At 47.6% G+C, this 16042-nt stretch overlaps 1 protein-coding gene across 8 annotated transcripts in view; it reads right to left on the reverse strand.

Annotated features, from left to right (window-relative positions):
* Positions 1-8757: 8757 nt before the first annotated feature.
* The window catches only part of ST6GAL1 (ST6 beta-galactoside alpha-2,6-sialyltransferase 1), a 126532-nt gene continuing 119247 nt past the window's right edge, over positions 8758-16042 (reverse strand). For all 8 annotated transcript variants that reach the window (XM_028100937.2, XM_028100935.2, XM_088025076.1 and 5 more), the window contains 3 exons: positions 15736-15834; positions 14440-14614; positions 8758-11925 (listed from right to left, as the gene is read on the reverse strand). In XM_028100937.2, coding sequence (XP_027956738.1) covers positions 11684-11925; positions 14440-14614; positions 15736-15834 — 516 coding nt within the window. In that variant the 3' untranslated portion in view covers positions 8758-11683. The remainder of the gene's footprint in view (positions 11926-14439; positions 14615-15735; positions 15835-16042) is intronic.

A 16042-nucleotide genomic window follows, 5' to 3' on the forward strand; every position in this document is an offset into this window, starting at 1 on the left:
TGGTGCCAGGCACCAGCCATTCTTGCTGCCTCTCCTTACCACCATACTCACTGCTGTGCATGCCACACTGAGTTTTCAATTTCCTGTAGGTATTGCAGGGAATCTGAACTTAGAGTGTTTTCTCATACCAGCACCACAGTCCGCTCGTTCTAATTCCATAACAGAGCAATAGAACAATCCGTGTCCCTTTCCCCTCCTGTTGTGACCCCTTGAACTTGAGCCAGGCCTGATAAGCCTAGAAAGACAGACTGCTCCCCCAGGCCTGGGCCTGTGGGAGCAATTTGTATGACTGTATAAAATAATTCATGGTTAGCCCAGCAAGAGTCCACTTTCAAAATTATGTTTGGCTGGCAGATGTTGGGCCTTCACTGCTTTAGGGAAAGGGGAACTTGAACTAAAAGGCGAAGAAAGACATAGAAGGTAATCTTGGGATTTGGAGTTTTCAAGGGTCCAGATATGGGATTAGGGTGCTTTAACGGATTTTTTAGGAGAAATTTTAATTGTGTGTGCTTTTTGCCTTCTATACTAACTTTTGAACCTTACAACTAGATAGGAATGTGATCCTACCGTGCAGTTTTAGAAAGAAAAATATTTTTATTCCTAGAATTTTATACTGAGGCAATTTGTTTTTCATGAAAACAGAAAGACATTTTCAGATATGTAAGGACTTGTGTGTCCTTGAAACAAGTTTTTGAAGATGTACTGCAACAGAATGATAAATGGAGCAAAGAAAGAGCATCAAGATTGGGGATATTACTGTATAAAATAATTTTTGCTGAGTAATTAATCAATTTAAAATAGAAATGTTCCTTAAAATACATTGTAACTCTGGTTCTTAAACTGAATGATGTCATCAAAAATTATTCTCCAAACAATAATATTCTGAATCTGAAATCCTAATTTTTAAAATTTTATTTAAATTCAATCAATTAACATATAATGTATTATTTGTTTCACAGGTAGAGTTCAGTGATTCATCAGTCTTATATAATACCCAGTGCTCATTGCATCAAGTGCCCTCCTTAATGCCCATCACCCAGTTACCCCATCCCCCCACCCACCTCCCCTCCCGCAACCGACCCTCAGTTTGTTTCCTATAGTTAAGAGTCTCTTATGGTTTGTCTCCCTCTCTGATTTCATCTTATTTTATTTTTCCCTCCCTTCCTCTATGATCCTCTGTTTTGTTTCTTAAATTCCATATGTGAGTGAAATCATATGATAATTGTCTTTCTCTGCTTGACTTATTTCTTTTTTTTTAAAAGATTTTATTTATTTATTTGAGAAAGAGAGAATGAGAGATAGAGAGCATGAGAGGGAAGAGGGTGAGAGGGAGAAGCAGACTCCCTGCTGAGCAGGGAGCCCGATGTGGGACTCGATCCTGGGACTCCAGGATCATGACCTGAGCTGAAGGCAGTCGTTTAACCAACTGAGCCACCCAGGCGCCCTTGATTGACTTATTTCACTTAGCATAATACCCTCTAGTTCCATCCACATCATTGCAAATGGTAAGATTTCATTTTTTTTTTTGATGGCTGAGTAATATTCTATTGTGTATATATACCACATCTTTTCTTTTAAGATTTTATTTATTTATTTGACAGAGAGAGACATATCAAGAGAGGGAACACAAGCAGGGAGAGTGGGAGAGGGAGAAGCAGGCTTCCTGCCAAGCAGGGAGCTCCAGTGTGGGGCTCAGTCCCGGAACCCTGGGATCACAACCCGAACCGAAGGCAGACACTTAACAACTGAGCCACCCCGGTGCCCCTATACCACATCTTCTTTATCCATTCATCTGTCAATGGACATCTGGGCTCTTTCTATAGTTTGGCTATTATGGACATTGCTGCCATAAACATTGAGGTGCAGGTGCCCTACATTTGTATCTTTGGGGTAAATACCTAGTAGTGCAATTGTTGGGGTGTAGGGCTAAAATCCTAATGTTAACAAAGATTAAGGATAGGGAATAGAGGATAAAAGTTTGTCAAGCTTATCTTATTTATATAGAAATATAAGATGTTTCATTTCTGGCTCTGACAAGGAGTGAAATATGGGTTAAAGTGCTTTTGCAAAACTTTGAGTAGAATGAAATATAGGATATGTACTACACTATATCAAATGTATATTATATAAAGCTCTGAAAAAGATAAAAGGAAAAACCTATATAATAAAAAGAGAAAACAAAAGAAATAGTTGGAAGTATAAAAACAGAATGAAAGAAGGTGACAGTTAAAGATAACAATCATGGTACATTAAAATGAGTTTAAATTAAATTAAAATCTCCCTACTAAAAGGCTAACATTCTGGGGCACCTGGGTTGCTCAATTGGTTAAGCATCTGACTTCGGCTCAGGTCATGATCTCAGCGTTCTGGGATTGAGCCCCGCATCAGGCTCCACGCTTAGTGGGGAGTCTGCTTCTCCCTCTCCCTCTGCCCCTTCCCCTGCTCCTGTTCTCTCTCTCTCTCTCTCTCTCAAATATAATCTTAAAAAAATAAAAAGCAAAAAATAAAAAGCTAACATTCTGAGTTGGAAAACAAAATCTAATAATGTGTTGGTTTTAAGAAACACACTTAAAACCAAATGAGACCCCAAAAAAACCCTTATAAGCAAAAGGATGGTCATGAGTATAGCAGATCTTTTTAACAAAAGGCACTGGGGCAACCGGATGTCCACATACCCCAAAAAATGAAGTTGGACTCCTTGCCTTGTACCTACCCCAGAACTAATTTAAAATGGATCATCGACCTAAATGTGAGAAATAAAGCTATAAAGCTCTTAGAAAAAAAAAAATGGAAATAAATCTTAATGACCTTAGGTTAGGCAGTTTTATTAGATATGATACCAAAAGCACAAGAAACAAAAGAAAAATAAGCTTTATAAAAATCAAAAATTTGTGTGCTTTAAATGATACCGTTAAGAAAGTGAAAGATAGACCACAGAATGGGAGAAATATTGGCAAATCATATATCCAACAAGGGACTTGTATCCAGAATTATATAAAGAACTCTAAAAAAGCTCAATTATAAAAAGACAGATTAACCCATTTTTTTTAATGGGCAAAAGTTCTGAATAGATATTTCTCCAAAAAGATATACAAATAGCTGATAAGCACTTGAATAGATACACGGGGTGATGTCATCTAGATGGCAGCACAGGTCATTCCTTATTTCAGTCTCCCTCACAAGAAGACCAAGTAGCAACTATTCATAGACAAGACACTACTGTGAAAATCCCAGAACCCAGGGATGAGAATGGGGCACTCTCTGGGGCCACAGAGACCAAAAAGGACCACCACATTAGAAGGGTTAGAAGAGTTGGGGTGCTTAGGTGGCTCAGTCGGTTGTGTGTCTGACTCTTGCTTTTGGCTGAGATCATGATCTCTCGGTCATGGGATCAAGCGCTGCATCAGGCAGCGCAGAGTCTGCTTCAGATTCTCTCTCCCTCTCTCTCCTTTCAGCTCATGCTCTCTCTCTCTCTCTCAAATAAGTAAAATCTTTTTAAAAAAATCTTTTAAAAAGAAGGTAAGAAGAGCCTTACCCTTCACTGTAAATCATTACCCCTCCCCCAGCTGGTACCATGCTACACTGAATGGGTGCCACTGGGTCTCTGATTTCTGCAGTGGGCAACGAGAGCCCAAGGTGGACATCCACCTCCCCCAGCATTATGGGATGCTTCCCAGGGGGTCCACTTGGAGTCCACCTCTAGGGGATCACTGGGGAAATCTGCAGAGCTCAATCACCAGGTATCAGATAGAGGTGAAGAAGGGGACGGAGCCTACCACCGCCAGTGCTCAGGTCTTGATGGATCTCATTTCTGCTTGCAGCAGCACTCAAACAGAGATCCTAGCCAGTGGCTCTGCCCATCTATCTTCAGAACCAGGTTGGTGGCCCCGTTTGGCCAGGGAGCTCAGTTGACTGTTCTGCCTGATTTGAGTCCCCATTCGAGGCCATACTGACTGTGGAGCCTGTTCTGTTCTGCCGGGGTGGGTGGGGAAACAGATTTGCTGCCCCACTCAGCTGCTGAGCACAGCCTCCAGTCTCACCTATCCGGGAAGCCTTGCTGAAGAACTGGGGCAACTATAGAGCTCATCCTCCAAATCTGATTGGGCAGGGAGCCAAGCCAGCCACCCTGTCCAGCTATTAAGCATAGCCTCTGACCCTGCATAACCAGGGAGCCTGAACAGTGACCCTGAGCAGGCTCAGAGCCCAGCCTGTGGTCCTGCCAAGCCATGGAGCCCAGACTTACAGTCCCAGCCAGCAGCAGACTCCAGCCTCTGGCCCTGCCTGATTGCTGAACACAACCTGCAGCCTTACACAGGCAGGAAGCCCAGATGGTGAATAGACTGGATCACAGAGTGATATCGGGCAGCTCAGCCTGATGAAGGAACCCAGGCAGCAGCTCTGGCTGACCACAGAGCACAGTCTCTTGCCCTACCAGCGGCAGGATGTAGCTGGAGGCCCCTCCCAACCACAGAACCCGGCCAGCAACCTTGCTTTCACATGGCTGGCAAGTCTCTGTTGGCTGTTGACAAGAGGCCTCCATTCTCAGGACTTCTCCACAGGACTGCTGGAGTGTCCTTCTGACGTGATGGTTGGCTTGTCCTAGAGCAAGTGATCCAAATGAGCGCAAGGTGGAAGCCACCATGTCTTTGTGACCTAACCTCAGAAGTAATACAGTCATTTCCTCAGTATCCTACGGGTAACACAGATCAGCACTCTTCAGTGTGGGAAGGGATTTCCTAAGGACATGAATACAAGGAGGTGAGGGTCATTGGGGGTCATTTTGAAGCCTGGCTATGACAGTCTGCCTGATTGATCCTAACTCTGCCGCATGCACAATAAATTCACTGCTTCCAGATCCTTCTTGCTCCCCCCACGCCACACGTTCATCCCTCTACCGGATCGGTGGAGCACAGCTGCAGCCTGCCAGGTCACAGGTTCTAGTCTACAGCCCTGACTGATCACAAAGCACAGTCTGGGGCCCTGTCCAGAGTCCGCCTGAATGCAGAGGAGAGCCAGCAGAACCATCCTATCAGGGGGCACAGCCTGATAGCACAACCAACCAGGAGAGATCATGGAGTCTGGCCTGTAGTGCTGCCCCACCACAGAGTCCAATCAGTGACACCACCCTGCCAGGGTGAGACCGCAGAGCCCAGCCAGTGGCACCACCCCTGACGTCAGAGCCGTGTAAGAGAACCATCTTGGAAGGAGACCGGTGAGCCCCCAGTTAAGCCCTCAGATGGCTGTAGCCCTGGCTGCCATCTTAACTGCCATCTGTGAGAGACCCCAAGCCAGAAGCAACTAGCTAAGCTACTCCCCAATTCCCGACTCATGGGCACCGTGTGAATAAATGTTTACTGTTGTTTTAAGTTGCTAACCTTTGAGCCATTTGTTAGATAGCTAATATAACTAATAACACATCTTCGTTTTCTAGGTTTTTACTAATTTCTATGGAGAAACAGAAAGGAATAACAAAACAATAAACCAGAAAAAGTCACAAAGTTTCTAGCAATCTAATAGTGCTGCCTTTGGTTTATTCCCTGGGCTGTCTTTTCTGATTTTCTAAGACTATTCCAGAAGTTCCTCTAAGATGATTCTGAGAGTCTTCCAGCCACAATTTCTGAGAGAAGACTACTTATCCTACCTATTGCCCACCTCTGAAGGTAGTCAGAGATGATGACATAGGCTTATATGTGCAGTTATTTGGGGGGGGGGGAACAAGTGTAAAGAAACTGCATGTCCAATTCTAAGGAAAATTGTATAAATTACAACACATTTTTACGGTAGAATATCATGCGCCCATTACAAAGCATAATTACAAAGGGATCCTTACTGTTCTGGAGACACTTTTATGATGTATTTTTAAATTTAAAAAAAGCAGGATGTGATCTTATATGTATGCATATTTTGTGTGTGTGTATGTGTGTGGATATATATGTTTATATTGTATTTTATAAATAGAATTGGGAACTGCTAGCGGGGGTTATTTTTGGATGATGGGACGCAGCTGACCTTTTCCCCTACATGCTTTGACAGTGAATATGTACTACTATTATAATCAGAAAAAGCGCTTACAGAAAAAAGGGGGGATCCTGCCCGTCCCTCAAGAGTGTCACCCATTAAGATTACCCAAATCTGTGTCAAAATCAATCTTTTTCTATAACTTCGTTATTGTTCCTTTCTGTGTACGATCCCATTTCTTCTTCTTTGCATTTGCATGGCCTCTTTCTCCTATGCAGTTATAAATGCAGGCCCAACCACAGAAGTGTACCACCTAGGTTTAGCACTCCGGATGGTGGCCTCACTGCTCTCTCCTGAGCATGGCACCGCACATAGGCGGGGCAGGCCCGTTCTCCCAGGCTCTGTGGTTCTTTGTCACTGTCTCCCAGTACCACTCAGTGGAGGTGCGCCCTGTGGACTCACTGGACTGAACAGAAGTCCTCTTCCCATTAGAAACTTGTTGTCCGGTCAATCCTGAAAAGGACTGGCTGGTGGCATAAATGCATCGGATGGTGGGATTTTGTGGGCACCGATAAGGCCTTTTCCTCTTTCCTGCCACTGATGTCATTATCCCAGCCCACAGGGATGAATGTTCTGGGCTGGAAAAGTGGAAAGTGACCCTGGGGCAATAAGGCACTCCCTGTCACATCACGGCTCGTCCGGAAAGGCTGCCCTGAGGCTCACAAGGCAAGAGGAAACCAGGGCCACACCAGAGGCCAGAAGCTAGGAGTAGGTGGGGGCGGCAGTCGGGGAGTCCAGGTGCACCCCTCCCCCTGCCTGCTCCCGGCTCCAGAACCAGTACCGGTGTGGGTGTGGGCTCAGCACATTGTCAGGGTGCGAAGTCTTCTGTAAGAACAAAGGGCCTAAGAGTTGGGCTTTGCTCAGTGAGGAGAGCTACTGGTGAGGTATATGTGGGGGTGGCAGACGAATCTCTCACTCGAATGGCCTTTCCCTTTGTGGCCTGGCTCTCGCAAGTGGCTGCTGAGCTAAGGAGGAGCCAGGGCCCCATTCTTTCTCCCTCATGCCCAACATAAACAAAAAAGTAGCAGATTAACTAGAGCCGGAAGTCAAGGAAAGGCAGAGTGAGGAGGCTGCAGAAGTTCCCCTCCAGACGCAGATAGAGGGGTGCAGCCCACCTCGCTCACCAGCTGAGAGGAACTTACAGAGATTTAGGGCCACTGTAAATGTGGCCAACACAAATCTCAGTTCCCAAACTGGCTGAAATCTATTTTTCCGTCACTTCTATTCTGGGTTGCCTCTCCCCTGGGATCCAGACAAAATCCAATGTCCGCTGACAGGGCATTCCATCTGAGTTCCAGGGGCTGACAGCACTAAAGCACTGGGTGCTGGCCTCGGAAGGAAATACAAGCATTCCTCGTTTTGCTGTGCTTCACTTTATTGCACTTTGTGGATGCTGCATTTTTAAAGAAGTGAAGGTTTGTGGCAACCCTGCGTCAAGCAAGTCTCTTGGCACTTTTCCCAACAGCATTTGCTCACTTCCTGTCTCTGGGTCACATTTTAGTAATTCTCGCCACATTTCAAAGTTTTTCATGATTATATTTGAAATCCTGCAATTTCATGATAAAACCTGAATGGATGAGGAGTTGCTTCTCATGGAGGAGCAAAGAAAGTGGTTGCTTGAGATGGAATCCACTCCTGGTGAAAAGGCAGTGAAAATTGTGGAAATGACAACAAAGCCTTTAGAATATTACATCAACTTAGTCAATAAAGCGGCGGCAGCTTTACAGAGGATTGACTCCAAATTTGAAAGAAGTTCTGCTGTGGGTAAAATGTATCAAACAAGATTGCATGCTACAGAGAAATTGTTCCTGAAAGGAAGAGTCAATAGATGTGGCAAACTTCATGGCTTTTTTTTTTTTTTCTTTTTCTTTCTTGAGGAAGGGAGGGGGGGGAGGGAGGGGGAGAGAATCTTAAGTAGACTCTGTGCTGAGCATGAGTGCAGAGCCTGATGTGGGGCTCGATCCCACAACCCTGAGATCATGACTAGAGCCGAAATCAAGAGTCAGATACTTAACCGACTGAGCCGCCCAAGCGCCCCACATCGTTGTCTTATTTTAAGAAATTGTGCAGCCACCCCAACCTTCAGCCACCACCACCCTGACCAGTCAGCAGCCAGAAACATCCAGGCAAGACCCTCCACTTATGACTCACTGAAAGCTGATGACAGATAGCATTTTTTAGCAGGAAGATATTTTTTGATTAAGGTATATGCATGGTTTTTGTAGACACAATGCTATTGCACACTTAAATAGACTACAGTGTAGTGTAGTGTGGTGTAGGGGGACATATTTAAGTCATAATGGGAGGCACACAGTTCACAGAGAAAAGGAATTCTCCTTTCTCTCCTATTCCTGCTTCTCGGGATTTTTATCCAAATATTTTGGCTGTTCCCTTGGGATATCATTCCCTTAAGGGTTTTTAGGCTTTTGGAAACCAAGGTAAAAAGACCTTCCTTCCGTTCTGCTTTCTGCCCTACTGCATCCCTTCCCTGAGGTGTTGGACAAACAACTTAGTCATTTGAATCTAAGCAAGAGCAAAAGGAAGAAAAACCAATCGGTCAATATCTCAAAGATGCTACCTGCCACATAAGTGACCATTCTTCTTCCTGGAGTACTGCGGAGAAGCTAGCAGGTAGCAGGGGAGGATTAGTGGCTTTGGGATTCCAGTTGTGTCTTCCTTGGAGATAAAAGTTGAGAAGCAACAGTCATTCCCTTAGCAAGTAAGAAGAGAGGGAGCAGCTTTTTAAAAACACATTTATTTTAAAATTTTACATCATCTTTGGGTAATTCAGAATTCAATTAGGCATGTTTCAGACACTTCTGAGATCGAGGTCTCCAAACCAAGGTGGATAGCTTATGTGACTGAGGGATTGGGGGATCTCATGATATGGGATGAAGAGATGGCTACTGACAAAGACACAGCCCCCTTGGGACGGGGACTTTCCTGCAGCACTCAATCACCATTTTTATATTATCTGTTGCAAATATGAAACCTCTCACCAGACCAACAATAATATCCCTGTCTTATTTGCATTTTACTAGTTTCCATATAGAGAGAACACAGAATTAAAGTTCTGTAGACCCAGAATCACACTTAAATTAATCTGATCCCTTATATTAATAATAACAATTAAAAGCTAGCAACTACCCAGTGTAGTTTCAGTGTCCACACCAACGCCTATCTCCTGCTGGTGGAATGCCGCCTTCCTCTCAATGTGTGTGATTCAAAGATTGCAATGAGTGTGTCAAATCAGAACCTAAAGCAAGCTGGGAATTCATAGGCCCAGATCAGTGGAAAAGATTCCCTCCACACAGCAGGAAGCAACCCAAGTGCTTGGCCCATTCCCAAGCAGAAAGGCCAGAGCTGCAAGGAGTGGGCGTGGGGTTGGGGGGGGGACACTTTTGCACCTGCACTCTCCATTGCCTCGGATGATTTCCTGGATGTTCCAGGCAGGGTAGTTGTTGTCTCCCAGTAGGATAGTTAATTCCCTGATGACAGGACCCCGTCTCTGGCCTCCCTCAAAGCAAGATCCTGCCCAGGTGTGAGCGTGGAACAGGTCCTTAGTAAAGGGAGGAAGGCAGGGAGCGAGGGAGGGGAGGAAGGAGAGAGGGAGGAAGGAAACCACCATGTACTGAGCACCTGCTATGGGCCAAGTACAGAACCAGGACAGGTGTTTCATGTAACCCTTACAACAGCCCTGTGAGGTAGGCTTATCACCCCCATTTTACAGATGTGGAAACAGAGTCTCAGGAAAATTTGCTCATGGTGGCATGACTAGTATATACGGGAACATCAGCCCTCCCCGGGGCTCCTGCTACTGCCTATATAAGCCAAGGGTTTGGCAGCACATGAGCACTCCAGCTCCCAGACGACTGGTCTAGAGCTCAAGCTTAAGAGGCCCTTGAGCACATGGACCTAGGAGCCCTGGCTCTACAGCATTATTTTGTGACCTTGAGTGAATCCTTTATCTTCTCCTCACCAGGGCCCAGACCAGTCCAGTGTGGTTCTCCACTGGAGAAGGGGGGGTAGCAAAACTACCCAGGAAGCATGTTTGTACACCACAGGGGGAGGGCCTCTGTCTGGAGACTCTGATATTGCACCCTTGCTGGAGGGGTGGAGGCCATGGCCGTCTGAGAAACCTTGTGAGAATCAGTTATGATCTCTAAGGTTCTGACTTCTGAGAGCAACTTTAAATTCTAGGGAACCACATCCCCACTCCCTGAGAGACATTCCACAAAAGGCCCATGAAGGTGAAAGAAATCATCGGATCAGGATACTTTTAAAGTACAAAATGCTTAAAAGTAATTTGAAAGAGGGAAAAAATCTACTGCTTTAAAGGGGAAAACAAGAATGGCAGCTAGGAGGGGGTGGGGCGGGCATTAACAGGGAAGCAGTGGACAAGGTGTGCGAACCCAGCTGCAGCCAAGGGTCCGGCCAGGCCGAGCACGGACAAATCTGGTTTTTGGCATCTGGCTTGCCAGGTGTCTGCCACGGGGCTGTGCTCAGACAGGGGAAGTGGTTTCCTTAGAAAATAATGAGCCTCGAAGTTCAGGCAGACCTTAGAAAATAAATATGGGCAATAAAGGCAGAAAGGAAAACACAATTCAGATGACTCAAACGTCTGCTTGACATGTTTCTCCAATCCTCTAAAATCTCCACAGCGCAGCTCAGCGAAGCCCTCTCCAACCCACAGATACAGCAAATGCGTGGCCCCTCCGAGCATGCAAGCCCACAGCACGGCAACTCAGCCTCTCCACCAACCCCCACCCCCACCCCCCCGCTGGCTGTGAACTGAGCGCACTGAATCTTCCATCTCTCTCCCACTGAACTGTGAGCAACCAGAGGATGGAGACCGTGCCCTTTTGTGGCTCTCTTCTCCATATGGAGAGGATGTGGGTTCATCAAGACCCTTTGCGCGGGTGCCTGGGTGGCTCAGATGGTTAAGCGTCTGCCTTCGGCTCAGGTCATGATCCCAGGGTCCTGGGATCGAGTCCCGCATCGGGCTCCCTGCTCCTTGGGAGCCTGCTTCTCCCTCTGCTTCTCTCTCTCTCTGCTCCTCTGTCTCTCATGAATAAATAACTAAAATCTTAAAAAAAAAAAAAAAAGACCCTTTGCGCATAAGCACCCAGGCTAAGGACCCGCCAAACCAGCTAGAGTGATTGGAATGCCACGTCTCTCAGGGGCATGGACCTTGGGACCAACTTTGTTCTGGAGGAATCAAGCATGTTTCCTACGCCCCGCACCACTTACTGGCTCCCCAGAGCCACCCTATATGCGGGCACAATCATAATTTGGGAGAATTTCTTTCATACATGAAATCAGTGTCTAGGTGCAGATTTCGAGCAATAGAGAGTACTGGTTTGTGAGAATAACATCATTCTGATGGGGAAAACAGCCCAGCTTTGGCAGCCCTGGTGGGAAAGGTGATGTGGAAAGAATGCTAGGTGTGTGTGTATGTGTGTGTGGCGGGAGGCTTTGGGCTCGCACACCTCTGCAACTACGGGGTAGGCTGGACCTGGCTGGACCTGGCTGCTTGCTGTTGGGACTCCTGCAGCTTGAGGCTTTTCTTGACAGAAGGCCCACCATGCAGGCTGGATTGTTCAGGAACGTGATCTGCCCAGACTTGGTGGAGAAGGGCTAGGGGACCTGACCAGGGAGCCCATATTCAGCAGCGAATTCTCCGGAAGCCAGGCAGTGTAGCTTTTCCCAGCAGGTAAATGTCCTCGTCTGTGCCTTGGTTGAGGTGCTTCACCAGATTCTTCTCAAAGAGGAGTGGGTGGTAGGCGCCCATTGTGCAGGCACTGTCAAAGAACTTCTGGTAGTAGTAGCACACGTCGGTCTTGCGCTTGGATGGGAGGAACTCGTAAATATCCACTTGGTCACATAGCGTCATCATGATGATGATACCTGAAGAGGAGAGCAGAGCTAAGTTCTCCGGACAACCTACCCCCGCACCCTGGAGTTCTGCCCCTGTGAGTCCAGCAGCTCAGGAACCCAAATCTGGGGAGAGGTCTATCTGGAGTTTCTATTTATTACCGTGATTCCCAATCTGAGCCTGGCCAGTAAGCCAGTCCAGCAGGCTGTTCCTCGGGGTGTGAGGCTGCTGAGCCCTGTGCATCTGTGAACCCCCAGCACCTAGGTCAGGGGCTGATGCATGGCAGCTTCTCCCTAAACACTAGAGGACTGAAGGGCTCCATCCATCGGTCACTGGGTTCATCAGTGTGAATAAGCTAAATGAAGAGAGAGGACAAGATGACTCAGGAGATAGTACCATCACATGTACATAGTACTTTCTAGCACTTTTATATCCTGCAGGAGCCTTGCAGATGGCGCTGACTGGTAGTTGTTGTTTCTTACAGTGCTTAGGAGAAACAGTGTGGGCAGGGAGGCTGTCCTTCCCTCAGCCGGGAGGAGGGCGGTCAGCGGGAGGAGCCTGCCTGCTCTGTGTTGATGGGCTCTGCTAGTTCTGGCAGGAGACGGAGCAGAGGCAGTGAGACCAGGTTGGTGTTCTCAGGGAGGCGGCACAGAACTCTGTGCTGGAGACACAGGGGCAGTGTGTCAACACCCCCCAACAAGAGGCAGGAGACTCCTGCGATACCCACACCTGTCCCCACCTGGCTCAAGCACCTCAAGCAGGATACGTCCCTCTCTGGGCCTCAGGTTCTCCATCTGCCCCAAGGGGTGATCCACCCACTCCTCCTACCACCCAGGCTGTTGCTAGGATACAATCAGATCATGGTTCTCAGACCCCTTCTGACAACCATAAATATAGGGAAAGTTGAGGATGAAGCAGTCCTCACTAAGAGCTGAAACTGTAAACTGCTAGCAGCAACTTTGTTCCAGAGGAATTGGATATGGGAAGAACCCTCTCTGGCTGCCCCTGGTCCAGTGGGGGAGACAAGGCACCTCTGCAACTCAACTGGTGAAGGCTCGACAGAAGTGGCTTCTAGAAATTTCAGGAGGGAGCACTTCCTATGGGAGAGGTCCCAAGTAAACCTCCTGGTGGCACTGGTGTGGGGCCCGGCAGGGGCCATGGCCATGAGGGATGGGCGAGGGGAGGGCTGGTGGGAACGGGACAATAGGGCGGTGGGAAAGTGCTCCCCAGGATGCTTTTCCAACTATTCCTGCTCCAAAGGGCTCCGGGAAGAGCCCCAAATGCACACATACAAAAGCTGAAGGAAAAGGTACGAAGACTTGCTACTGAGATGGCCCCCATCCCTTTCTCTACGGAGTGCCCCTGACAGTAAACACTCACTTGTTCATGCACTCAGGGGGCAGTTACCACAGGGCTATCCTGTGCCGCACCCAGAAGATTGCACTAAGAGACTCTTTACAATAGAGAACCGAGGGTTGCAGGAGGGGAGGTGGGTGGGGGATGGGCTAGATGAGGGATGGGCATTAAGGAGGGCACTTGATGTGATGAGCCCTGGGTGCTGTATGTAAGTGATGAATCATCAAATTCTACTCCTGACATCAATATTATACCATATATTAACTAACTAGAATTTAAATAAAAATTTGAAAAAATATATAAAATTTAAAAAGAAAGAAGAAGAAGAAGAATGCAATAAACTCAGTCCCCATCCTGAGGGAGTTTGCATCCCAGGAGGAGGGAGCTTCCCTTCCATGTGTTCAAGAAGAAAGTCTGAAGCCAGCATTCAGGACCCTCTGGACTCAGGCCCCAGCCCAACTACACCCGCTCCCTCAGCTCCATTCATGACCCTCAAACCCAGGAAAGCTTTGCCACTCATTCTTCTCTCAGGGCCAGGACTAGGGTACTCACTGGGTTCAACAGATTTTTGAAATTCTGAATAAAGTATTATTGATTCTTGCTTTGTCCTCAGATGCCAGTATGGCTCAGCATAACATTATCACTGATCCTATCTTTACTTAAAATTTTGATACTTCATTCAGGATAAAATCTTGCATTAATTGTGGTTTTTAAAAGATATTGTATTAATATTATTTAGCTTGTTACTGAAGTTTTTGGTGTCCCCTTAAATGGTGCACCTGAGGAAAGTGCCTCCCTTGCCTCATCTTCCAAATCCCAGCCCTGCTCTTCCTGTTTTCCTGCCCCCTCTGCAAGCCAAATCTGCCCCTCACCCAGGCCTGGCCCAATGCCACTCCTCCACTGAGCTCTCTGACAGCACCCCAGAAGGGGTGCTCTTTCCTGGCACAACCGGGTGGCTGCGCCCTCCTGGCTTCGGACACCTGACTGAACTCCCCCACCAAACACCCTAAAGGAGAAGGAGTCTATCTTATTGATCTCTGGATCTTAGCTAGAACTTGGCACAGCGTAGAAATACAGCCAAAACCTGGCAATTGTTTGGTGAACAAAGGAATGAAAGAATGAACGAAAGCCCATTCTCTAATCTCTTCTAGAAACAAACACTAGAGGTCTTTCCCTAGATACGAACTCACCAAGCATCCCAGAGGATGGGGGGTTGGGCTGAATCTCCTCTGGGGAGACTTCCTGAATGATGTCCCACAGCTCCCAAGGCATCTGGGGCTTGAGGATGTAAAAGGGCTGGTCGGGATGCAGCTTTCGGTAGCTCTTATAGTTCTCGAAGAAACTGTAGTCGGGGCTCTGGTACCACTGAAAGAGAAGGAAACGGTCTTCTCAAGGAAAGGGACGTGCCTCGGAGCCCCTTCCTCAGAGCAGGTTCCAGACTTCTCCATGTCACTGCTCTCACTTACTAGCAGAGGGGACCCAGCATGTGGCCTATGCTCACAGGGAATTTTGAGCTTGGTGACCCTGGTACAGCTTCAGACTTCAGGATCATGGACTCTGGGAATGCTATCAGAGCTCAAAGGGGCCCTTGGCACCATCTAATCCCATCTCCCATTTTTAAAGGGCTGAGACCTGGGGCACAGCTTGCCACATCTATGGGCTGGGAGCCCCTGTCCTGCCCCAGGCACGCTTGAGTTCTAAGTGAGCTGTTCTAAAACCGTGGAGGCGGAGGTGGCGAGGGTGCCAGCGATCACCAGAGCCTGTCAGCTCCTGGTGGGTCTGACTTCAGAAGCCAGCATCCCCAGGGCGGTGCGCTCCATCCTTCGGCCCTGACGCCGTGCTCCTGAGGCACTGCAGCCCCATCAGGGAGAGGCCGGCTGACATGCATGACAAACAGCAAGAGCGCCATTCCGGAGAGGCCTTGAAGCAAGCAGGCCTGAGACTCCCGTCCCCTTCCTGAAAGAGAGCCCTCCGCTTGGCAGACCAAGTTCTGGGACAGGCGACTTCCCCTCTCCGCATTCTAGTCTCCTCACCTGTAAAGGGCAAGGGCCATGCCTCTACCTACTTCCCTATGTTGTTATGAGTGAAATGGGAAGAATTCTGGAAACCGGAAGTAGGTCAAGCATGATGATTCTGTCCTAGGAATGAGTAGCACTGTCTATTCCTGCTGATCTGCCTCAGAAATAATTGTATGAGATGGACACAACCCCACCCCAGGCGGTGAGAAATCCAGCCACTGTTACTCCTGCCCCATACCATCATTAGGAGAGAAAAACGTGGCCCTGCGGGGCAGAGCACAGAGGGCACTGGTATCAGACAGGAATACTTCTGCGCTGCTAGTCTGGATGAAGTGTGTTCCCTCAAACAGAAAGAGCCAGTCCTCACGGGTGGCCCAGGTCGGCCATGACGTTCAAAACCCAGGAACTCGGGAACGTCCATAGGCAAACAGAAGACTCGTTCCCTATTTCCCGTGGACACCCACTTACCTTTGGGATATCTGAATGGTAAACAGATGGGTCCCACACAATTAGGATTCCCTCGTTGTACAGACTGTCTTTGAGGAAGCGCCCTTCAGTGGTGACCAGCTGCAGGAAGAAACAGACAAACTGTCACCCGGATGTTGACATGTAAACGTTCTTCATGGAGTAATAACTGACAGGTGGCAAGTACCACCCGAGGTGCTTCATTTCAGTGATCCATGAGATGAGCTGTCAGATGTTCACCTTAAAAAGCACATGTTGCCCAGGGGGAAACTGAGAGAAATAAATGGCAGAAACGAAATCAAGAACTGCC

Source organism: Eumetopias jubatus, unplaced genomic scaffold (assembly GCF_037043125.1).
Source record: "Eumetopias jubatus isolate StellerSeaLion01/CBP00866 unplaced genomic scaffold, mEumJub1_p1.0 scaffold_1, whole genome shotgun sequence".
In the NCBI taxonomy this organism is placed as follows: Eukaryota; Metazoa; Chordata; class Mammalia; order Carnivora; family Otariidae; genus Eumetopias; species Eumetopias jubatus.